This window comes from Limulus polyphemus, unplaced genomic scaffold (assembly GCF_000517525.1).
Source record: "Limulus polyphemus unplaced genomic scaffold, Limulus_polyphemus-2.1.2 Scaffold162, whole genome shotgun sequence".
NCBI classification, from domain to species: domain Eukaryota; kingdom Metazoa; phylum Arthropoda; class Merostomata; order Xiphosura; family Limulidae; genus Limulus; species Limulus polyphemus.
In genome coordinates, this window is record NW_013665772.1 from 321,243 (window position 1) to 345,260 (window position 24,018).

Below are 24,018 nucleotides of genomic sequence, written 5' to 3' on the forward strand. Positions count from 1 at the left end.
CATGTTTGGTGTGACAGGGATTCGAACACGCGACCCTCAGATTGCGAGTCGAGTGCCTTAACCACCTGGCCATGCCGCGCCAGCGAAATTGAAGCAGAATTATTACTCAGACTTATTTTGAAATAAATGCAGGTTAACTTGTACATAGATGATGAATCCTGCATTGCCATCAATTCCTTAAAAGCTTTATAGAATCATGAAATAAAACACAACAGAAACTTATTTTTCAGGTTGTTAATAAAACAAATAAGTTTGACAATTAGTTGAAGCCGATTAATGTTTAATCTTTAGCTAGCTTCTTTGAAACGAAACGTCAATTATGCAATGAAATTTTCCCATATTATATAATGACAGTATACATTTTCATCCTTTCTAATCTAATCAAAACTTCTATGAGTTAAAATCCCTCTCCTTTTGCCAATTGAAAACTACAATTATTTTATTATTACCTCAGGGGTGTAGTGTTGTCGAAGCGCATCGAAGCACTGCAACTGCACTTCAAATTGGAACTGAGCCCCAACATTTCAAAAATCAAAAAATACAGTGGTGGAAAGACTTATTAAGTCACCCAATATCTTTTCCCACTGTTCTTGGTTCCTGTTATTTTTTTTACGAGATCATGTATTGTGGAAGTGTCAGAATCAGTGTAAAAACGTTATGAACATTTATTAACAAACCAACCGTGACAAACATATTACAGCAGATGATCAACAACTACTTGGCAAATACGAAAATGTTCTCGGTGTAAGAAAACCTAGATTTAAAGTTAACACCACTAACGTAATTGGAAAAAAAAGTGGACACAGACTCTGTTTCTTGTTTTAGTATTTGGTTGTACTCCCTCTGGTCTTGATAACTGTTTGACATCGCCGTGGCATAGAGTGCACGAGGGGCTGAATGTAAGCAGGGGTGAGTTCCTGATGCCACATGCGAATTACGGCTTCCTGTAGTTTGTTACTCATTACTTTCCAGCAGTTTTCGATAGGATTGATATCTGGGCTGTTGTCTGGTCAGCATAGTTAGTATATTGATCCTCTCTGGTCAGCATAGTTAGTATCTTGATCCTCTCTAGTCAGCATAGTTAGTATCTTGATCCTCTCTGGTTAACATAGTTAGTATCTTGATCCTCTCTGGTCAGCATAGTTAGTATCTTGATTGTCTCTGGTCAGCATAGTTAGTATCTTGACCCTCTCTGGTTCAACTTGATAGTTAGTATCTTGATCCTCTCTGGTCAACATAGTTAGTATCTTGATCCTCTCTGGTCAGCATAGTTAGTATCTTGATCATCTCTGGTCAGCATAGTTAGTATCTTGATCCTCTCTGGTTAACATAGTTAGTATCTTGATCCTCTCTGGTCAACATAGTTAGTATCTTGATCCTCTCTGGTCAGCATAGTTAGTATCTTGATCCTCTCTGGTCAATCATAGTTAGTATATTGATCCTCTCTGGTCAAATAGTTAGTATATTGATCCTCTCTCTTCAAAGGTAGTCCTTCATCTGAAGCAATGAAATAAAACCTATGATGTCTTCTCAATTTCCTTTATATTTCATGTCTACTGTATAAAGTGTATGAATGTCACCAACCTTTTCCGCTCTGTGGCATGGAACAGGGTCATCCTGGAATATGGTGCAGATTTACCCTGGAACGAGGAGCAGAGTCATCCTGGAATGTAGAGCAGAGTCATCTTGGAATATGGTGCAGAGTGATCTGGAATGTAAAGCGGAGTCATCCTGGAATATGGTGCAGATTTACCCTAGAACGTGGAGCAGAGTCATCCTGGAATATGGTGCAGATTTACCCTGGAACGTGGAGCAGTGTCATCCTGGAATGTAGAGCAGAGTCGTCTTGGAATATGGTGCAGAGTGATTTGGAATGCAAAGCGGAGTCATCCTGGAATATGGTGCAGAGTCATCATGGAATACGCACTGATCGTCAACTTCGAAGTAATCCCGAATTGTTGGCTTTAACCGGGACCCAAGGGTCTCGATGCACTTGTCGGCATGGACAGTACTTTTCACAAAACGCAGGTGTTCCACACCCTGTGGATGTTTTACAGTTACATTTATACAGGCTGGATGAAACTCTTATCCACATTGACGTCATACAAAGTACTTCCCATCAGACCTGAGCAGGTTAAACTTTGATTCATTGCTTCAGTCCAGTCAGCATGCTTTTTAGTCAGTTTAGGCCTCATCTTCCCCTTCTAATTGGTGAGGAGGGTTTTTTTTCTTGACCTTCTTTCTGGAAGACCAGCTGAAAAGAGGCAAGACCGGATGGTGCGCGTGGTGACAGTGATCCCTGAAGTTTTCTTCCATTCTTTGATGAGATCTGTGGACGACAGTCGATGATTCTGCGGGCTCATACGTTTCAGAACATGATTGTCAGCTGTTGTGAAAACTTTCTTCCTACCCCTTCCCTTCCGCTGCTCAACACAGACTGGTTAAATTTAATTATTCGAGCAATCTGTCTTGACGAAAGTCCGTCTTTGGGACATGACTGCTTTTTTCCATGGAGTCAGCTCGCAACCACTTGGTCATGCGAGACATGACTGCTTTTTTTCCATGGAGTCAACTCGCAATTCCTTGGCCGTTGGAGACATGACTGCTTTTTTCCATGGAGTCAACTCGCAACCTCTTGGCCGTGCGGGACATGACTGCTTTTTTCCATGGAGTCAACTCGCAACCCCTTGGCCGTGCGGGACATGACTGCTCTTTTCCATGGAGTCAACTCGCAACCCCTTGGCCGTGCTAGTATCACACGCACGTTGAAACAGATAGGCTTCTAAACTAACTCTCAGTAAGAACCTCTATTTATAGTCAAAACACGCCTATTAGACAGTATTGCATCTTCCATGAAACACATTTGCACTTGCTTGCATTAGAGCCTCAAAACAGATTGTGATTCCGAAGAAAAGTGTGAAGAAATTAGGCGATGCGATACATTTTTCCACCACTGTATGTATGTATGTTTGTTTGTTTGTTTTGAATTTCGCGCAAAGCTACACGAGGGCTATCTGCGCTAGCCGTCCCGAGTTTAGCAGTGTAAGACTAGAGGGAAGACAGCTAGTCATCACCACCCACCGCCAACTCTTGGGCTACTCTTTTACTAACGAATAGTGGGATTTACTGTCACATTATAACGCCCCCACGGCTGAAAGGGCGAGCATGTTTGGTGTGATGGGGATTCGAACCCGCATCCCTCAGATTGCGAGTCGAGCGCCCTAACCACCTGGCCATGCCGGGCACCTGTATGTATGTAAAAAAGTTAGTCAACTTACATCTGAAATTGCCTTTCATAACCAAACACTTAACTAAGGGTCATTTTTTAAAGTTATTTAAGTTGGTAGGATAGGAGGCATGCAAGATAAAAATCAAGGTTGTTAATATTATAGTGCAGTTAGAAAGATCGTAAATTAATAAAATATGCGGTCTTAAAACGCGTTTTAATGTTAGTCATTTTTATACCGTGCAAACTTGTCATTATTTTTGCCTTGTTTTTTTAATTTAAAGAAGTACGGTTACGTGTTTTCTCTCCTCTACTATGTGTGTATTCAATTTGGCTTTAATGTAATTAGTTTTAAGTATCATTTCTTTCTTTAAAATGGACTAAAAATTCGAAATCACCTTTTGAGATCCTTATGGTGACGTCACACATCTGACAAATTCTGGCAGGACTCCGGCACCATGAAATTTAGCATTACACCACTGCATTGTATTTGCAGGTTTGTATTACACAAAAAAACAACAACGTATCTTTCTCTCTTTAGGTATATATATATAAACACACACACACACACACATATATATATATATAATTGCTGTTATAGTAAAAATTTTCATTTCAAATAAATTACCGTCTCCATAAGCAGCCATCGGGGAATGTGTAGTCGGTGTCTTCCACCAGGTGTTGTAACTGTAACAGCTGGTAAATAGAGGACTGTAGGAGAAGGCAATCCGGCTGAAACATAGAACGTTGTTATAGCATACAAGCATGTTTCATTAAAGAACAACGATCAAATAATTCATGTTTGATATTTCAAGCAGCTATGCTGCACGGTTTTTAGGGTTTGGTTTGGTATGTTTCATCTGTTTCATAAGAAAAAACTGACTTCACAGCAGAGAACTGTTTTGAGTTTTATGTAAATGGCGACCGTCGACCTTTGGGATCATGGTGTGCAAGAGGTTTTTTCAGATGCCTTATGAGTCTGTTTGTGGCTGACAAGCCCGATTCAAGAGCGATATAACTTATTACAAATTTCCCAAATCCATATGTTGACCGAGTGGAAATCCAAGTTTACAACACGTTGCTATACTCTATAAGAAAACCATCCGACCTTCTATGTTCTTTAATGGAGAATGATCATAATGATTAATGAACTAACATCTGGTTCGATTCCAAAAATCACATAGTATCCTGTGTATTGTTTGGTTTGGATTTCGCAAAAAACTAGCCATCCTTAGTTTAACAGTTACAGGCTAGAGGAAAGTCAGCTAGCGAACCCCATCAACTGTCAACTCTTGGATACTCTTTCACTAACGAATAATAGGATTAACCGAAACGTCCCAGACGGCTGAAAGGACGAGCATGTTCAATTTTATATAATTGTTTTCTGAAAAACTAAAAGCCGGGAGTGTGTGAATAAAACCAGTGTATATGCTTTAGGTACAAGTATTCTCAGAGTTCTGAAGCTATGTCGAATATAGCTCAAAATCAATGTATTGGCATTTTGAAACAAGCTACTAATAGTGTATAATTTACACTAACATTTTGATCGCGAGAGAGAAAAAATGCCTTCTGAATTAAAATTGTTTAAACTATTTTTTGTTTGTTTGTTTAAGCACAAAGCTACACAATGGGCCATCTGTGCTCTGCCCACCACGGGTATCGAAACTTGGATTCTACCGTTGTAACTCCGCAGACATACCGCTGTGCCACTGGGGGGGGGGAGGGGGGAGGGCTATTTTTTGTACAGAATATTTTCAACATATGTCACGATTAACTATCGTATTACAACATTCGTTTTTCCAGAGAAATCACACATCTTTCAACTGTTTAGTTTTGTGGAGACAAATGTTAAAGATTACTTTTAATACTTGCATAATGTTTAATAAAGATAATACATTTAATTAATCCACTCCACTGGGATTTCAGACTATTTTCCTATGTTATTTACCTTTATATTTAAAATTATATTATTACGTTATATTAGTTATCGACTTTGATGGATAAGACGTAATACAAAAACATATTATTTTGTATTCAACTGGCGGTCGTGGTAAAATGCAATAATCAAATAAACAGTTTTCTTAAGTTAAATGATTGCATTGATGAAATAGAATAATAAACAACTTTTCCACTATCTGCATAATATTTTTCAACTCAATTGATTGTATTGATCAAAGAGAAAGATACAATAACTTTCCAAAGTTGGTCGTATTGATGATATAGAAAAACGAAATTAAGTTTTTCAATTCAATTGATTGTACTGATAAAATAGAATGACAAAACAAGTACTATTTTTTTCCAGATTATTGTAATGATAAAATACAAGAAACAGTATTTCATTTAACGGTTATATATATGTGTGTGTGTGTTACAGGTTTATTTTCTTTTTCACTGAAGATAAAATTGAATAGCGAATCTGCGAAGTAGAGGCCTAAATTAATTTAGGTTATTGTATGGTGATTTAAAATGACTCAAAACCCCATAATCTTTTACTCAATTGATTGTATTGATCACCATAAACATTTTATGATTTTATTTCTGTAATTATCAAATATCCTTCTAACTTATGATTGATTGCATTTGAAATTTCGAAACAAAACGTAATGTTAGAATTAAATTTTAATAATATTTATAAACCTTCTGATGCTGTATTAACTTTTACATTAAGTAGGAAATATTAATATAATTATAGTTAATTATTTAAAGGAATTTTACCCTTTTTTTTATTCCACACATATTATTTAACAATGCATTCTTTGATTATTTTGTAGGTTTAATTATAGTAATCTAACAATTTTATGATATTTTATTGTTGGGCATTGGTTGTTGAACAAAAAATTTCGATTGTAATTTATTACAAGTTACAGCTTTTACAGAAAGTAAGATTATTTTTCAGAACATGTACGACGTTGCGATCATTCCCCAGTACACAAGGCACATTTGTGTGCTTGAAAGTGATCGCACCAGTGATCGAAATATCGTAACTCTTCTAAAAACTAATCTTCCTTACCGTAAAAGCTGTATCTTGTAATGAAATAACACTTAATCAATAAGTAAGCTCAACACTGAACTATTAAAGTTTGATTATATTATAATTAATGTAAAAACACGTTTTGCAAAAATAAATGAAATAATATGTCATGATAATTATTAGCTGGATAAAACATGATTTCATTGAAATGTAACGAGACTTTTAACGCCAAACTTAACTTGTATTGGTAATTATTAGCTGGATAAAACATGATTTCATTGAAATGTAAGGAGACTTTTAACGCCAAGCTTAACTTGTATTGAGTTTTCACTCAAACAAACAATTCATAACAAACTTTGTGTGTGTCTGTCTTACCTACAAATTTCTTTTTGCAGATAACTTTTAATGGTGCACTGAATAAAATCTGAAACATTCGACGCCATATTCATTATTTTACTTCTGGAACTGGAGGCAATGTAGTTTACAATTTTCTCGTGGTCCTACAAGAAAAAAAATTCCAAAATTACGGTTAAAAACAAAGATTACCATTACGGTAATTAATACGAAATAAAAATACATTAAATATGGCACCTGATGTATTGTTTACTTCAACGGCGAAAATAAAGAGAAAATCGTTATTGTTGATTCGTTGAGATATGCTTACCATTAACTGTGAAAGGTTTGAAAAGTTGTCATATAACTTTGGATCAAGCTTTTGAATAGAAGATTTCCTTAACCTGAAAAAAAAAGAGAGAAAACGTATTTATAAAACACAAAAGTGTGTGTTTTTTTTTACTTGATAAACGTTTACGTTTACATGTAACGATTAATTAATCTAACAAAACAGTTGAATTTTTAGGAAAAAAAAGAGTCTTTTCTGAAAAGAAGTTTAAGTCAGTGTAATATATGTGTGTCTAACAGGCTTCAAACGTCAAAGCAAATTAACAAATTTTGTTATTTCTTTATTTTAGAGTAAAACCACATAAGGTTCTATCTGCTGTGTCCATCGCAGGTAATCGAACCCCGGATTTTTGCGTTGAAAGTATGTAATATTACCGCTTTCCCGACAGGGGACCAAAGTTTACTTCTCGCCATAACTTAAAACCAGTAAAAACGGTTAAAATAGCACATTGTGAAGAAATGTTTACTGTACAGAATGCTATATGCTCGGACATAAACATAAAGTTTTTAGAACCAATTAAAACAATAAATTTATTTTAAATGACCAAGAAAAATAACCTTTATTACCTCAACACAATTCTTATCTGTTAATTTTCAATATTAGATAGTATTATATTATTATTTTACGACCTTAGCCCCATTTACTTGGAGGTCCTTCAGTATATATTTTTAAGCAGCAAGATGGCCAGGGTATATGAACCGGAAGTGTAGGTGCTTTATAGAAAATTGTTTGTTTGTTTCGAATTTCGCGCAAAGCTACACGAGGGCTAGCTGCGCTAGCCGTCCCTAATTTAGCAGTGTAAGACTATAGGGAAAGCAGTTAGTCATCACCACCCACCGCCAACTCTTGGGCTACTCTTTTACCAACGAATAGTGGGATTGACCGTCACATTATAACACACACACGGCTGAAAGGGCGAGCATGTTTGGTGGGACGGGGATTCGAAGCCGCGACCCTCAGATTGCAAGTCGAACGCCTTAACAACCTGGCCATACCGAGCCTGGGGTTATGAAGTAATTATTTTAACATATTCAAAACACAAACCCTTATATTAGTCTACATAGTTTTTCATTTGTTGATAGCCGCTATCAGGCCTAGCATGGCCTGATGGCTAGAGCGTTTGACTTGCAATCTGAAGGTCTCGAGTTCGAATCCTTGTCATTGAACATGCTCGTCCTATATTGTTGCTAACGAGCTCCACAATGCGAGCATGACAAAAAAGGTTTTTTGTAACACCTTTAATATATAATGATACAAAAACTAAGTTTCCGCAAAGCTTCTTATATGATGTCATACGTGCTATTATAATATTATGGTTTTCGTAATTTTTAGGATCAAGATAATAGGTACTTAAAATTGGAATTAACAAAAGGCGGTGGATATACACTGGTCAAAAAACATTAACTGAAACTCATTTCTTGTCTGAACAATATTAGTAAGTAGAGAGAGTAGAAACCATTGGAATATTTTTGTCCTTAGCAGTAACGCTCGAAGTTAATATTGTAAATGCGTCAACGAACGTTCCAGTCTATTATTACGAATAAACATCCCTAACAGTAATAAATATGTGTTTATAAGCCACATGCCAAATTCAATTGTTCCATAGAAAGTCTTTTGTTACATTTTGTTACCTATACTCAGTAGCCTTGTGTTCATATTTAGTTTTTTTGTGAATATAATACGCTTTAAACGCCGAAAGTTGGTGAAGTATTTAAAACCCAATAGGCCTAAAAACTGTTATAAAAACAAGTGAAAAAATACTTGCATTTAATTTGCTTTTATAGCAATTTCTAAACCTATAGGCTTTCTAATACTTCGCGAGCAATCCGTATTTAAACCTTAAATTTTAAAGAATTGTACTGCATGTATAAATAGCATGGAACTATAGGAATATATTGTAAATAATATTGTTCCAACAGTACTCCCACTAGAATTACCTATTGTTATTACAAATTGTGATAGCCGGGAAGTGGAGTCTTTCAGCAAATTCCACGTCCACATACATAGTACTTGGATATTGGTAGTATATAATCAAGAAGCTTGATGTTTGGTAGGTAAAGCCAATGAGACAAGCCAAGAAGAACACCGATTTTATAATTTTTCGTGGAATGGACTTAAGCGATACGAACTGACTGACCAAAGCCATTTGAGACTGTTGAAACAACTCGCCACAGTATCTCTTTAGATCTGATGAATCTTCACTACTAGCCATATGGCTAAAGTCTTTTGGTTTGTCTTTCTTCTCCATTGAACCTGCATAAAAATAAACAATAAAGTGCTTTTGATAATGATAAAACAACGCATGCTATAAATACACGAGGATTCCAACAATATCACATTAAAGAAGATCAAAAATGCTTAAATACATTTGATCATTCAATCTTACTTGAAGAAATACACCGACACTGCCTAGCCTTCTTATCATGTATATTAATTAGTTTGAACGATAATGAATAATAGACAGGATTCGGCAATATTCAGAGGGCATGATTATGAGTACATTTACCATTAGTGTCCTTGTTAAAGACCGTTTATTTGACCGGCTAATAATTTGAGCAGACTTCGTCTCCTCCACTCTTAGTACTGCAAATATTGTAAAACTATAATTTCAGATCTGTGATTCAATACGAAATATAAATAGCAATCTAATAAGTATTTGTTACTAGTGTTTAAAACTAAAGAAAACATTTGCAGCTTTTAAGATATTATGCAGGTGTTTCAAGGCATAATACTAAACAGACAAAGTAATTACTTGTACGTAAAAAAATATATGTACATATTTTCTTTAAGTTATTTAAGAAATAGTACATATGCGATGTCGGAATAGATAAATATGAGGCTTACATTTATTTTGTAGCATTCATCTGCGTGCGTGAGTTTAACTTTTTTACGATGTTTATCTGAAAAACTTAAATATCTTCTATGTTGTATACGTATTTATGAAGAATTTAAAGTTTTTATCATGGTCTTTTTTTTCGTATCTAATACCTTTGCCTAGCTTCATTATTATTATTTGAGTTGCGCATATGGTTGCGCTTCTGCAAGTAGCTACGAACTAAATAAAAGTTGACATTTCGCCTGAAAATATTTGATTTTAGAAAATACTGTTTGCTAGCTGGAACATATAAATACCGTTTGAAATTTAAAATGTGAAACTCGGGGAATATTTCCACAGAAAACGCGATATATTACATGTTAATTAATCTTAAAAAATTTGAATATGCCAACAGCAAGTACATATATACTGCACAACGTAACTACGTTTATTCTCTCGTAAAACAGTTGTTACACCTATAAATGGCATGTGTTATAGGTATAAATAATAACTCATAATTTCAATCAGAGGTTTGAGCAAGTAGACTTAAGCTTTTGTTGCAGAATTTTCACGAAATCTGTACAATGGGCTATCTACGCTTAGCCAGCCCTAATTCCGGTCTGACAGATGAGCATTTTTTCTAAGTTGGGCCTAGCAAGGTGAATCTGTTACTTAAGTTTTTTGTATGTTCCTGTTGTCTAATTTTCTTCTAAAATAAACTTAACAACATGTTCGTGTTACCTTACTAGCAGGAAAATCTTGCTAAGTTTATTTTAAAAGAAACCTAATTTTCTTCTAAAATAAACTTAGCAAGATGTTCGTGTTTCCTTACTTTCTTCTAAGATAAACTTAGCGAGATTTTCCTACTACTTAATTTACTTCTAAAATATACTTAGCAAGATGTTCGTGTTTCCTTACTTTCTTCTAAGATAAACTTAGCAAGATTTTCCTGCTACTTAATTTACTTCTAAAATAAACTGTACACCTGAGTACACTCAGTACACCTGAGTAGCTCAACGGTTTAGAGCATTGATCATGTTAGCCAGAAGTCTGAGTTGAACCTTAGAAGAAGAGTCTGATACCTAAATATATTCTAAGTTGAAACTAACAAGATAACACTGCTACCTAAATATATTCTAAGTTGAAACTAACAAGATAACACTGCTACCTAAATATATTCTAAGTTGAAACTAACAAGATAACACTGCTACCTAAATATATTCTAAGTTGAAACTAACAAGATAACACTGCTACCTGATATTTTTCTACCTTGAACCTCAGAAGAAGAGTTTGTTAGCTAACTTTCCGCTACCTAATTACGGGCACAGAATGTCAAACTTCGGCCTACAAGATAAAGCTCTGTGCTTCAAGGAACAGACTTTATATATCTGAGACATTTATTGTTTGTTAAGAGCACACACACTACAGACCAGACTATGAACGATCCAAAGCGTGTAATGTCATCAGATAAATCATATTTTACCCTTTTATGTACAAACAGTAGTTTACCGATCGTGTTATTCTGCCTGTGAAAACTGACGTTCTCGTGGCAAAGGTTGGATCCTTTGATTATACCTCAAATGTGTATTGTTCTGCCCAACATAATAGTTCATGTTCTTTTGAAATATATCGCTATACTGTAAGTAAACAACATGCGACGTATAATTTTATTTTTAACAATAAAAAAAAAAAAACTCGTAAAAAACGCTTTCATAACACAAAACAGCCACTGGGGGTGCGTATGTGCTTTCTTAGAATTTTATCAACAAAAATATCAAAATTACATTGGAAGCTTGACAATTAGACCGTCATTATTCATCATATCAAGGTTATAGAAAAAGTACAATAATACTCTGAAAACTATTGTTTTACTTTACTTCACTTGCTTACATTATTATTGTAAACATTTTTCCTTTAGTATTCACTGTCGCTTAGCAACCTGCAATCATTACGTTTCGAGCTCAAGACGTGAAACCAGGATAATTATGTTCTAACAAATACAACATTTTGGCTTTAAAAGCTTTATTGAAAAACGCTGATATTTTTGAAAGCCTCGTGAAGTACAAACGTCGAATAGAATAGAATAGCAGTAAGAAAATAATTGTAAATATATAAATCTTCTAGTAAACCTTTTTTGAACACACCATCCCAATGACTGCACAACAGAGAGTCTATAATCATATTTGCGCCACTAAAATCTACATTTAAACCTATTATCCCACATTCGAACGATTTGTTTGTTTGTTTTGAATTTCGCGCAAAGCTACAAGAAGGCTAGCTGCGCTAGCTGTCCCTAATTTCCAGTGAAAGACTAGAGGGAAGGCAGCTAGTCATCACCACCCATCGCCAACTGTTGGGCTCCTCTTTTACCAACGAATAGTGGGATTGACCGTCACATTATAACGCCCTCACAGCTGAAAGGGGCGAGCATGTTTGGTGGGACGGGGATTCGAAGCCGCGACCCTCAAATTGCGAGTCGAGCGTCTTAACAGCCTGGCCATGCCGGGCCTGTTCGAACGAACGTGAGAGTCTAGAATAACGTTTCCAACCCTAAACCCTACATTTTAACCCATCATCCCATGATCGAACAAGAGGAGAGTCTACAATGACACGTGCAACACCAAAACCCGTACGTATTTTCATGCAACAGCATTGTGACTAACACAAAACATGTTAATGTTAAAAACCGAAAGATCAAACCAAAATTGTCCAATTCATGGTCAAATTTACGCGAGATTCAACAAACGAACAAATAAGTTTGTTGTTGTTTCTATCAGTTGTTCTTGAAACTAGTGTTAATGTAAACTACAGATTTCTTCCATCATGTCGTTGTTCTTCCCAACAGTAGTCTTTCTAGATTATAGTTAAATAATCAAAGATCTACTAACCATTCCCTCTAAGGCTCAAATATTTTGAAGCAACAACATAAAATATTCAATATACAGTACAACGCATCTCCAAACTGGAATCAAACATAAATTATCATTGCTCCTACCCCCCTCCCCCCCACTCCTCCACACTTTAAAACTCGATGACATTCTGCTCTATTCGCCCCTAATCTAGAAGTGATGAATTATAGGAAAGGCAACTAGTCACCACCACCCACCGCCAACTCTTGTGCTACTCCTTATCAAGAAAATGTTCGTCACATTACCATGACCCCATGGCTGAAGGAGGGAACATGTTCGGTAACAGGATTCGAACCCGCGGCCCATAGATTGTGAGTCGAGCATTCTAACCGCTCAGAGACAGGACTGAATATTTAAATTAAAAATTATTTCTGTAAATAAACTTAACTTTCTGAAAGGTCTTTGCTTGGACTTATTATGAAGATGTCTTAAGTTGATTTCATCCATTATTTCCAAAAAATGCTGAGCCTATTTTTAAATGACAGTGTTTTTATATTAAATACTAGTTATAATATTCTCGAATTTTGTGAGAATTGTTTAGTTAACTCGAGCGCTTTCTGAAAGAAGATTTTCCTTTCTCTGCCCCGATGGCTTAGGGGTAGGTCTAAGGGTTTATAATAATAAAAATCGGGTTTCGATACCTGCAATGGGCAGACCACAGATAGGCCATCGTGTAGCTTTGCGTCTAAAGCAAACAAACAATCTTTTTTTTTCCGAGGTGAGCTCGAAATGATCGAAAATCGTGAAAGTCTGTCACGTGTTCTTCACTCCAACAACTTGAAAGTTTTTGTATTGGTTCCAAAACAGATGTTACTGTGATGAACTTGATTACTGGTTCTAGAACATGTCAACGAACTGCCGAGTATAGTGAATATGAACGTTTTTCAAGATTCTTCACAATTCACTGAAAGGTCGTACTATAATATGTCATATTGTTGTTGTTTGTGACTATAGTATGTCATTTTGTTGTTGTTTGTGAGTATACTATGTCATATTATCGTTGTTTGTGAGTATAGTATGTCATATTGTTGTTGTTTTTGAGTATACTATGTCATATTATCGTTGTTTGTGAGTATAGTATGTCATCTTGTTGTTGTTTGTAACTACAGTATGTCATATTGTTGTTGTTGTTGTCTGTAACTATAGTATGTCATATTGTTGTTGTTTGTGAATATAGTATGTCATATTGTTATTGTTTGTGAATATAGTGTGTCATATTGTTGTTGTTGTTTGTGAATATAGTATGTCATATTGTTGTTTGTGAATATAGTATGTCATATTGTTGTTGTTTGTGAATATAGTATGTCATATTGTTGTTGTTGTTTGTAACTATAGTATGTCATATTGTTGTTGTTTGTGAATATAGTATGTCATATTGTTGTTGTTGTTTGTAACTATAGCATGTCATATTGTTGTTGTTTGTGATTTGTAAATTATTTCTAAATCATCCTACCCATTCTTATCGATGTCCAGGAAGACATTTGCCGAAATCGGATGATCCTACTACAGTTGACCCTCTTAGTACCATGGAATCAATGACACCACCTATTAATTCTATTATTCCCCGTCCCTGTCCCCTGAGGGCGGTAAGATTATAGACTGGCAACGCTAAAATCCGGGGTTCCATTCCCTGTGGTGGATGCAGCAAATAGCCCAGTGAAGCTTCGTTCTAAAACAAACAATCAAACAAACGATTCTTAACCTCCTACCATATTGAAGACATTCTGCGTCTCACAACTACTGGTATACATAATACTCATCAATATTAACATGCGTTTATACTGGACATCGTTAATCATGCAGCTAAGTCTGTTTTTAAAATTCATATGCCGGTACATGTTCTGGAATTAATACTCATTTTCATTTTTAAGTTTTTATGAGAACCATGATGGTCATGTCGACTGGAGACAGATTGTTAAAGTTTCTTTTCATCAACTTTCATTTACTTAATACACATGAATCAACCACTTTTGGAATAGCTACTGTCTGCCAACTTCGTTAATTGCTTACTTCTCCAAGAGAAATTTCTTAAAACATCCTAGAGTGTAAGATGACCTGGTTACATCTTACACTGAGGTGGCGAACCCATGGACATTGGTAGTGGTGTAGTTGTGGTAGGTTGTAGAACTACGTTTCCAGTTCGAATAAACAGACTTCTGACAGCTGGGTCACAATACCGAACACTTCATATTTACTGTTTACTTTGCACCTCGGGTCATTGAACTCACTACTATCTACGTTTAAACTGGATATATTTTGCCTTATGACCTCTTCCTATACATGGACCATAATTTCCCAAGCTATATTAATCATCATAGTATATCTCATATCTCCTTCTTAATTACGTTTCTTTCATATCATATTGGACAATATTACTGGATCTCTTTTGACTCTTTTATCCCATACTCATCATGAATTCAATACCACTCCTGATGTTGTGATCTCGGCAGATTTGGTTTCACTAATAAAGGTTCACATTTTTCCTCTGGTTGGAAGTGGCCATCTGCTAATTCTAATTCAGCTAACCACCAGAAACAACTTAAGCATGCTACTACTACTACACCAGATATGGATATAGTTATCTATACATGTCTTTACCATGTTCTGAGGAAGTATGTTTCTACTTCTAACAATCCTCTTTACTGTTCTTCTTCACGCTGGATTTTGGACGTTCTCAGTAATTCTACTTGACTTCAAACCCAATAAACCCCATTCAAATATTAACCTCTACCTTCCAATCAGTCTCACAAGTGTATTTAGTAGAAATTTTGCATGAATCCTTTTTAAGCATCTACACCGATTTCTTGTAGACCATAATCTATAGCCTCAAATACAGGGTGGATTTGGACCCCTTCTTTCTGCATGTCTTACGGATATCATTACCAATCATATTAATACAAACCGACTTTCTTGTATGATCCTCTTCGATTTTGAAAAGGATTTAATTCGTCTTGGTATCTTCAAGTCACATTTTATGTCAATCTCACTTTCTTATGTGGCTCAGCTTTGCGCTTAACAACAAACAAAAGTTCTTATGTTCGTGTCACAAATTGATTACTTGTGGAAGCATCTGACACGAAATCCTCATCTTGCAACAGTCAACTTCAAGATAATACACCACTGAACATTCTGCAGTGTTTGACTGGATCCACTTGGGGTTTGAATCCATAACTTCTCCTCTATAACCCTTGCATTACCTATGGTCATATCTCGTGGATTTCTCCCTCTTCTTCTTTTTATGAAAGATTTATGGTGTTAAAGCGCCATGAGCTCTGTCTGGCCTTCAAAGAAAGATACTCAGTCTAACTTAGGATCGCATCACATTCCCAACATATTTTATCATCTTCAGAAGCTTCGTACCAAATATATCACTCTCTGCTTCCTCACTCACAATGTCATCCTTCCTGACTTGATCAAGCATGTGTTAGGGAGGATGAAAATCTCTGCCACACGTATTGAATGTCTCTTTCAGAGGGTGTGATCCAAGGTATGGTTCTTCCTCTATTTATTATCTTGCCTGAATTTCTTTTTCTGTTATCTTGCTGTCTAAATAAGGTTTTGGTTTTTTTCTCATATCTTACTGTCTAAATTATGTTTTGAGAACTTAACGAGCATGGTTTCATTCCCTTCAGTTTCTGTTTTGTAATCCCTCACATTATACAGTAATATTTACTGTATAATATTTCATCCATTATCCATAGCCACTATGCTCTAAAGTTTTGTCTAATGCCCGAAAAGAGGGCGTAACTCTCTGCTAGCCTGCTAGCCCTATGGGCTGGAATGAAACTATAGTGTTTTCCAATATATTTCCAACTTTTGGCGTTTAAGCCGTAAGGTTTTAAGTAATCATTCTTAAGTATGTATATATGCATGTATAAAATATATAACAGCATTATACGATAAAAAGCTAATAGGTATCTCTATTAATACGTGCATATACCATATTAGAGGAAATATGTTTTCTTTTATTATCATCCACATAAACTCCTTGAACTTTTTAGACCCTTGTTGGCTCTGCGGTATTCTTAAGGGCTTATATCGGTGAAAAATCGTGATTCCATTTCTGCAGTACACGCAGCACAGATTGTCCAATGTGCAACAATTTGCTTAATAATAAGCAAAAACCCCTCGACTTTCTTGTAATAGTCTTCGTTTCATAGGTGAGGCATGGTTAAATCTGGAGTACACAAGTTTTATGTATTTCTGGAATTTCAGATTCGTTTACAGTGAAATACTTGATAGTAATATTCCGAGGGTGTTTGCCACATTTCTTTCTGGAACCCTTACATAAATAATGAGCGAGCCTTAGGTGCCAAGAAGTTCACACTGCAGTATGACACCCACCGAGAGACAATATATACATGTATATATAACGTTTACATAGGTCACCCATCTCGTGTTTAAACACAAACTTATAGCAACGAATAAGAAGCGGAAGTTGTTATGTGATTTTAGTATCACACCATAAGATCACGTGACATTCAGTGGCAAATCAAGTATGAAATTAAACTTTGAGAGTAAAGTTTGTAAAATTAATAGTTAAGATTTAATTAAAATCTACAATCAAATCTAAAAACAAAAACTATGAGTTGAAAGTTTAAAACGTGTATTTCAGATATTTACGTTTTTTTCTTAGTGTGTTATTTATATAAGATCCACAATTTTATGTGAATGTCTTCATTTCGAGTTATACGTCTTTACTATTGCGTGTATGCTATTGAAGGAGAAAGTGTGAAATCTGAGTGATATTTTGAAGGAAAAAGTGTGAAATATAAAACGTTACATTTCTGAAGAAGAACGTGTGAACTTGATGTTACATTTTTAAAGAAAAAATTTGAAACGAGCGTGATATTTTTGGAGGAAAATTTTCATCTGGTCAGCCGAAGTCACTGGAAGTCTACCTAGGACAGACGAATTTAAAGCTCTTATGTATTATGCTAAAATTTCTACGTACTTAGGGAGGTTATAAAGTAATGCTAGTATAAGAAAAGCAGTCGATAATTGTTTATATACCGTTTATTACCGGTGGGGTCCACATATTGCATCGTATTGAGTAAATATTTTTATCTGTAATACAACACTCAATCTAAAGAGCTGACGAAATATTTGGATAAACTCACTCATTTTCTTTGAAAAATTGCACTTCAGTGGCACATCGGTATGTTTGCCGACGTACAACACTAGAATCCGGGTTTCTATGGTGGGCAGAGCACAGATAGCCCATTGTGTAGCTTTATGCTTAAGTACAAAGAAACAAACCTTTGTAAAATACATAGGTAGCCTTGGCAGTAATTATTAGGATTAATTACAACACTAAAAGTATTTTCATTAACATTTTTATATGAATGATATGCTATAAATACTTTTGTAACCAACAAAGTCAGAAACTCACATAGATACTTCAGAAACTGTCTTTGTCTAAACATCTGATGAGGCCCATGGTGCTGGTACCTCTAGAGCTAATATGAATTACTAATTTGATATTTAAAAGTTTTTTTTTATGAAATACTTGCCACTAATACAACAATAAATAAGCATAAATAAGTTTGTTTGTTTGCAATTAAGCACAAAGCTACACAATGGGCTATCTGTGCTCTGCCCACCACGGGTATCGAAACCCGGATTCTAGCGTTGTAAGTCCACGGACATACCCCTGTGCCACTGGGGGCCATAAATAAGTAAGAACCCGTGATGGGCAGGGCACACATTGCTCTTTGTGTAGCTGTGTGCTTAATAACAAGCAACAATAATTATTTAAACACTATTTATGAATTATTTTATACAGAGTAAAACAGATTTTGGAATATTACTCTGGTATTTTTCCCCGAATAATTTTTTTTTTTTACTTAGTAGTTAGATTTTCGTGATGTCTGCATTATAATCGACCGATAGGTGGCTGAAATATTTGCTTTATTCATTTTTAAATTTTGCTTACAATGAAAATCTTTAGAGCGAGAGATTATACTTATTCAAAACAGTCATGAAAGAATAGTTTTCTGTTTAAAAAATTTGCTTGGGTTTCATAATGCGTTTTGATTTCAGCTTTATGTCAGTTGCTCCAGTCGTAATGGTTATTTGTCGTCTATAACAGCCGAGAAGGAAGTAGAGAGAATTATTTTCTGGTGATAATGGTGGCGTTTTTATCAGTCCTGTACAACAATAAAGTATATATATATATTGTATTTATGGGTGTGTGTGTATATATATATATACATATACATACAGTGAATATTTCAGGGTTATTTTTTTCCAAACAATATTTTTGTAACAAAGATTTTTGATCATTCACATTTCCGCTTAACCGAGTTTCATAACACAATGAACAGTGTAGAAACAGCTTATTGGTCCACAGTATTTCATTTGATATTATTAACCTATCACAATTAGATTTTATTTCACTTCCTACAACTTTGAATCTTGTCAAGAAAAGCTTTGCTATACGTGATTCTATGTATACCTTTTTGCTCTTTTCTAATAAACCATTATCATAACGTATTTTACACCAAAACTTCAAGCACAAAACAACCTTCTACTGGCCTCTCAGTGAGGTGTATTGATCTATTCTTGCCGTGTTTCTTTTACATAAGTGTTTATCCAACATTTACTTCGATGGTATAAAACTGGAGTACGACAGAGTTTAATTATGTCGATTGTCTAATTTCTTAACTTCATTTGAGTTCTTTGTTTAGTCAATAAAATCAATTTGTTTTATTTCTTTTGTTTTGTTCTTATCTCACAGAAACACTGAGGACTCTTATCTGCTACTCTTCTGCATAATGACGGAAGACTTTGTCACTTATTATCCTATTTGATGGTTTATCATCTGCTACTCTTCTATATAATGACGGAAGACTTTGTCACTTATTATCCTGTTTGATGGTTTATCATCTGCTACTCTTCTATATAATGACGGAAGACTTTGTCACTTATTATCCTATTTCATGGCTTATCATCTGCTACTCTTCTATATAATGACGGAAGACTTTGTCACATTTAGTATCCTACTTTGATGGCCTATCATCTATATCATGACGGAAGACTTTGTCACATTTAGTATCCTACTTTGATGGCCTATCATCTATATCATGACGGAAGACTTTGTCACATTTAGCATCCTACGTTGATGGCCTATCATCTATATCATGACGGAAGACTTGGTCACATTTAGTATCCTACGTTGATGGCCTATCATCTATATCATGACGGAAGACTTTGTCACATTTAGTATCCTACTTTTACGTTTGCTATTTCTTGACAAACAAGTATAAAAGTATTTGCCTATAAAATAACTCCAACAAAGAAAAATAAAGTGTGAGTTAAAATCCTAAGTATTAACAAACTGTAACAGGTTTTCTTTAAGTATTTCACCTTGCACATCACCTCAAAATGAATACATTTAGTCAAAATTCGCTTGAGAAACGAAAAGCCCAGTCAGTAACTACTTCAGGAGTAGAATACGTAGTGTTTCAACTCATTATTGTTCCCACCCCACCAACAATATTTAAAACTTATTTTGATTGTGTTTGTGTTGTTGTTTTTTTATATATGACAAATATATTAAGGCTACTTGCCACCGTCTCCAATTTTGAATTTCCGACTAAAAGAAAGCAGCTGTCAAGAGCCACTCACCGCCAGATTCTGGGCTACGTTTCTATAACGAGTAGTAGTATTGACCGTAACGTTATAACGCGCCCACAGCTGAAAGAGCGACCATATTTGGTGCCGAGTTTCTAATTTGACAATGGTCAAAATAATAATAACTCACGAACACCAAACATTTGAAGGTAGAATAAGTGTATACATTTTCAAGATAACATATTATTTAATTATTTCCATTAAGTGAAAACTTTTTAAAGTAATTTTTTTTTTAAATTAAAGTGTGCATTTTCGAACATATTGCCATTAAAAAGTAAAAAGAAGTAAAGATTTTATGTATACTTTTGTAAGTTGGTTATAGCCTCTTGAGTTAAAGAACTAGTGAGCCACTTTGTCTCCAAACAAGTTTATTGAAAGTTTTCTACTGTTTTTAACAAACGTTTACTTTAGAAAATCAGAAACATACTACTTCTAATACTGATTGCTGGCTTGTTTTAAAATATTCAATTAGGGTAAGTTTGCATATATAAAACGGAGATAGGAAAATGTATTAAATTCAATTCAAACAGGAAACTGTATTAAATGCTAATTAGTTTGTAAACTAATAAAAAGACTGTGATGGTGGTGTTAGGTTTATTTAAAACACAATCACTATTAAGAACAAGTTCAATCTATCTTTACTAATCTATTAATACCATGGTTTTGTTTTTAATCTAATCAGCAAAAGAAATAAAAATATTTCCCTCGAGAAATTTCGCGTGATACTATAGGGGAATGACACAGAATGTTAGGTAGCTAAAGGAAAAGAAATTTATCTATTGTGAAAACTGCACACAAAGCTAGAAACATGTATGTTCAAACCATCAAACGTTCACTTCAGTTAACTAATGAAGCCATGAAATACTAAATAATACACTTGATGTTTCTAACACGACGGTTCTGGACTCAAAGTAGAAGTCAATGTTCAAAAGTAAGATTAAAAGTTCTAAAATGAAAGCCAGAAGCTTAACAAATAAAGTGAAAGGCATACAAGTGAGGAATATTAAATGTGGAACCTAAAGCGTGATACTTCTAAAGGAGAAAGTCCGAAATCAGTATTGAGGAAATACAATGGTTATAATTATAGTTAATACATTTTTATTTATTTTGATAGGTTTTCAACAGTCTTAGTTATGAGAAACAGACAAACTAAAAAGTTTCTCTGACCACTCTGCCCTAGGTCATCAGCTGGGTCTTTTAACCCAAGACCATCTGAACAGGTTGGACCTGCTTAAGAAATTGATCAAGCATCGAAACAGAATTGTCACATATAAAGCTTCATGTATCATGCCTGTCACATTTGGCCAAAGGGAATTTTTATTGTATAAGAAAGTTAATGTTATTTTTTAATCTACAAAGCATGTTATCTATCTTCTATAGCAACTATATTAATTACGTGTTTTATACTCCGTGGAAAACAACTATTAATGTTGAATAAAATACCCTAGTTTTGTGTTAGATTATGTGAAGCTAGGATAAAGACAATTACCCACAATTCTTCGTTATTGTATTGAATTTAAGAATAAATTATCATAACATATTTATTGTAGACTGCACGAAACGTGGAAACTTTTTAAACGTTATACATTCTAGTTATAAATAGAGCCCCTCCCCCTTCATCCCGAGGCTCGGTGGTAAGTCTGAAGGCCCACACCGTTAAAAACCAAATTTCGATACACGTGGTAGGCACAGCACAAATAGCCCATTGTGTAGTTTTGCGCTTAACAACAAACAAACAAGTTGAAAATAAATTATATTCACCACAAATTTTTAAATATGGAGTGGGAAATTTGTTGAAAGAAAACCTCTCTGAAAATATTATGCGTTAGTGTTCGAGTGCTATCTACATAATATTTCAATTTCTAGCAGACCGAATGAGCTGTCATAGGTAAACATTATAACATATTTTCTTCGGCATGTTTGTGTCTGTAAATGGAAAATTTATAACTTTGAAATTAAAATCCTCTGTTTTGTCGCAAACCTTGAAAGAAAATGTTTGATTTACAACTCTAATGTTTAAATCGAGGTTTATTGTGCTTTACTTGGGTCTGCTGAATAGGTTTCCAACTGCCAGATCTGTCGGGTAGAAATACTTAGTTATATCAAGAACATTTGATAGGTTCGGTACTGCTATGTTGTTGATGTGTCTGCATGTTCTGTTAACTTGTAAAGGTTTATAATCGTTTTTCTTTAGAAGTTGTGTGATGTATTCAAGTTGAAAAGGGGAATAAATCTGTTGTTTGTAACACCCAACGGTAAAGCTTGTGTTTCTTTAAGAGTGGATGCTAGAATTCGGGTTTCGATACCCGTGGTGGGCAGAGCACAGATAGCTCATTGTGTAGCTTTGTGCTTAACTTCAACCAGCTTTTAACTTTAATTTCAAGAATGTGTGAGCCGAATCGTACGGATGTGTCGTTAAGTAAGAAAAATCAGGTCTTGTGCTAATTCATTCGGTGTAAAACAGTGAGTTTTGTGATGAATATATTCAAAGAAGTACTTAATGTCACTCATACGAATCATTAATTTAACTGCGTTGTTAAAAGATCTGTTAATTGTAAACGCTGATTTTGTATAAGGATAGGCTGGTATAAAGGTTGCTGAAATCAAACGTTTCTGTATATGTAGCTGTGACATTTTTTCTTAAACTTTTGTTTGCATTTCGTGGAGTTTTCGATAAAATTGTCTGAAGTGCACGTTATAACATGATAGGAAATCCGCATGAAAATGACATGATACGATTCAGTGTCATTTTCTCGGTGTAAGACTGTATAAAACTATCTAACTGGTGTTTTTGTTTAGCTGTAGGAAACAGAGGGGAAATATTCTAGGCAAATGTTATATATTATTGATGCCAAATATATTTGAAAGATGAATCAGTAGTCTTTAAACATCCGAAACAGTCAACTGATGTTTTAAGTGCAGTATTTACAAACTGAATAGATAAAATTACATCAATCTTCAAAACAATTACAACGTGGGATTAGTCATTGTTTTCATAAAATAGTCGTAGAGCATCTGTGACTGGCATGCTACTATTTTAATGTTTGCGTTTTAGTACTACATATATACTCGAAGAAAAGAAAATGCTTCTTTTTTTTTTGGATTCTTTAATCTCGAGCTTTTGAAATTAAAAGTTCTATCTAGCTGGAAATTAGCGAATAAGGTTCTATGTGTAGGATAACATATTACCTGGTTCGTTGAGTAGACACACGATCTTCGTTGTTCAGAAACTGTAATAATATTGTTCACATTTTCTTAATGTTGCAATATTGTTGCAATATGAGGAAGCAGAAAGTAAATATATTTCTTTTTTTTTTAAATATCTCATAAAGGAAATTAAAAGTTTCTTGGTTGTAGTAAATCTTTCATTGCTGCTAAAAAATTACACCTCATAGAAAAGTAGCGGAAAATTATATCACGTTAGTAGCGAACAGTGAAGACAAACATATATACATATTAACATAACAACCACCACAGGATAGAGATCGAAAAACCTTTCCCCCATCTTGCACTCTCCCCCTATACGTTTGTCGCCTATATCGACAATCTATGAAAACTAGAAACTAGGCTGACTATTGTGTGACAGTTTTCTCTCACTAATAATAAAAAAAAACGCTAGAGTAATGTAATTACAACTTTTCAACCTGTATATGTTTCTTGCGAAGAGAAGCAACAACAAAATCCAGCTCTCCCAAACAGACACTTATGCACGTTTTACCGCTTTCATAGTAAAAAAGTAAAGCAACGTGCATGGTTTAATTCGCAAAAAAAAAAAAAAAA

General features: G+C 34.7%; 1 protein-coding gene across 1 annotated transcript in view; it reads right to left on the bottom strand.

Moving 5' to 3' along the window:
• LOC111084907 (acid-sensing ion channel 4-like) overlaps nt 1-9,127 on the bottom strand; it is a 24,672-nt gene extending 15,545 nt beyond the window's left edge. Inside the window, exons 1-4 of the mRNA XM_022381428.1 lie at nt 8,817-9,127; nt 6,862-6,934; nt 6,573-6,697; nt 3,855-3,958 (exon numbers count right to left, since the gene is read on the bottom strand). Of these exons, the coding sequence (XP_022237136.1) occupies nt 3,855-3,958; nt 6,573-6,697; nt 6,862-6,934; nt 8,817-9,127 (613 nt within the window). The remainder of the gene's footprint in view (nt 1-3,854; nt 3,959-6,572; nt 6,698-6,861; nt 6,935-8,816) is intronic.
• Nucleotides 9,128-24,018: the final 14,891 nt, after the last annotated feature.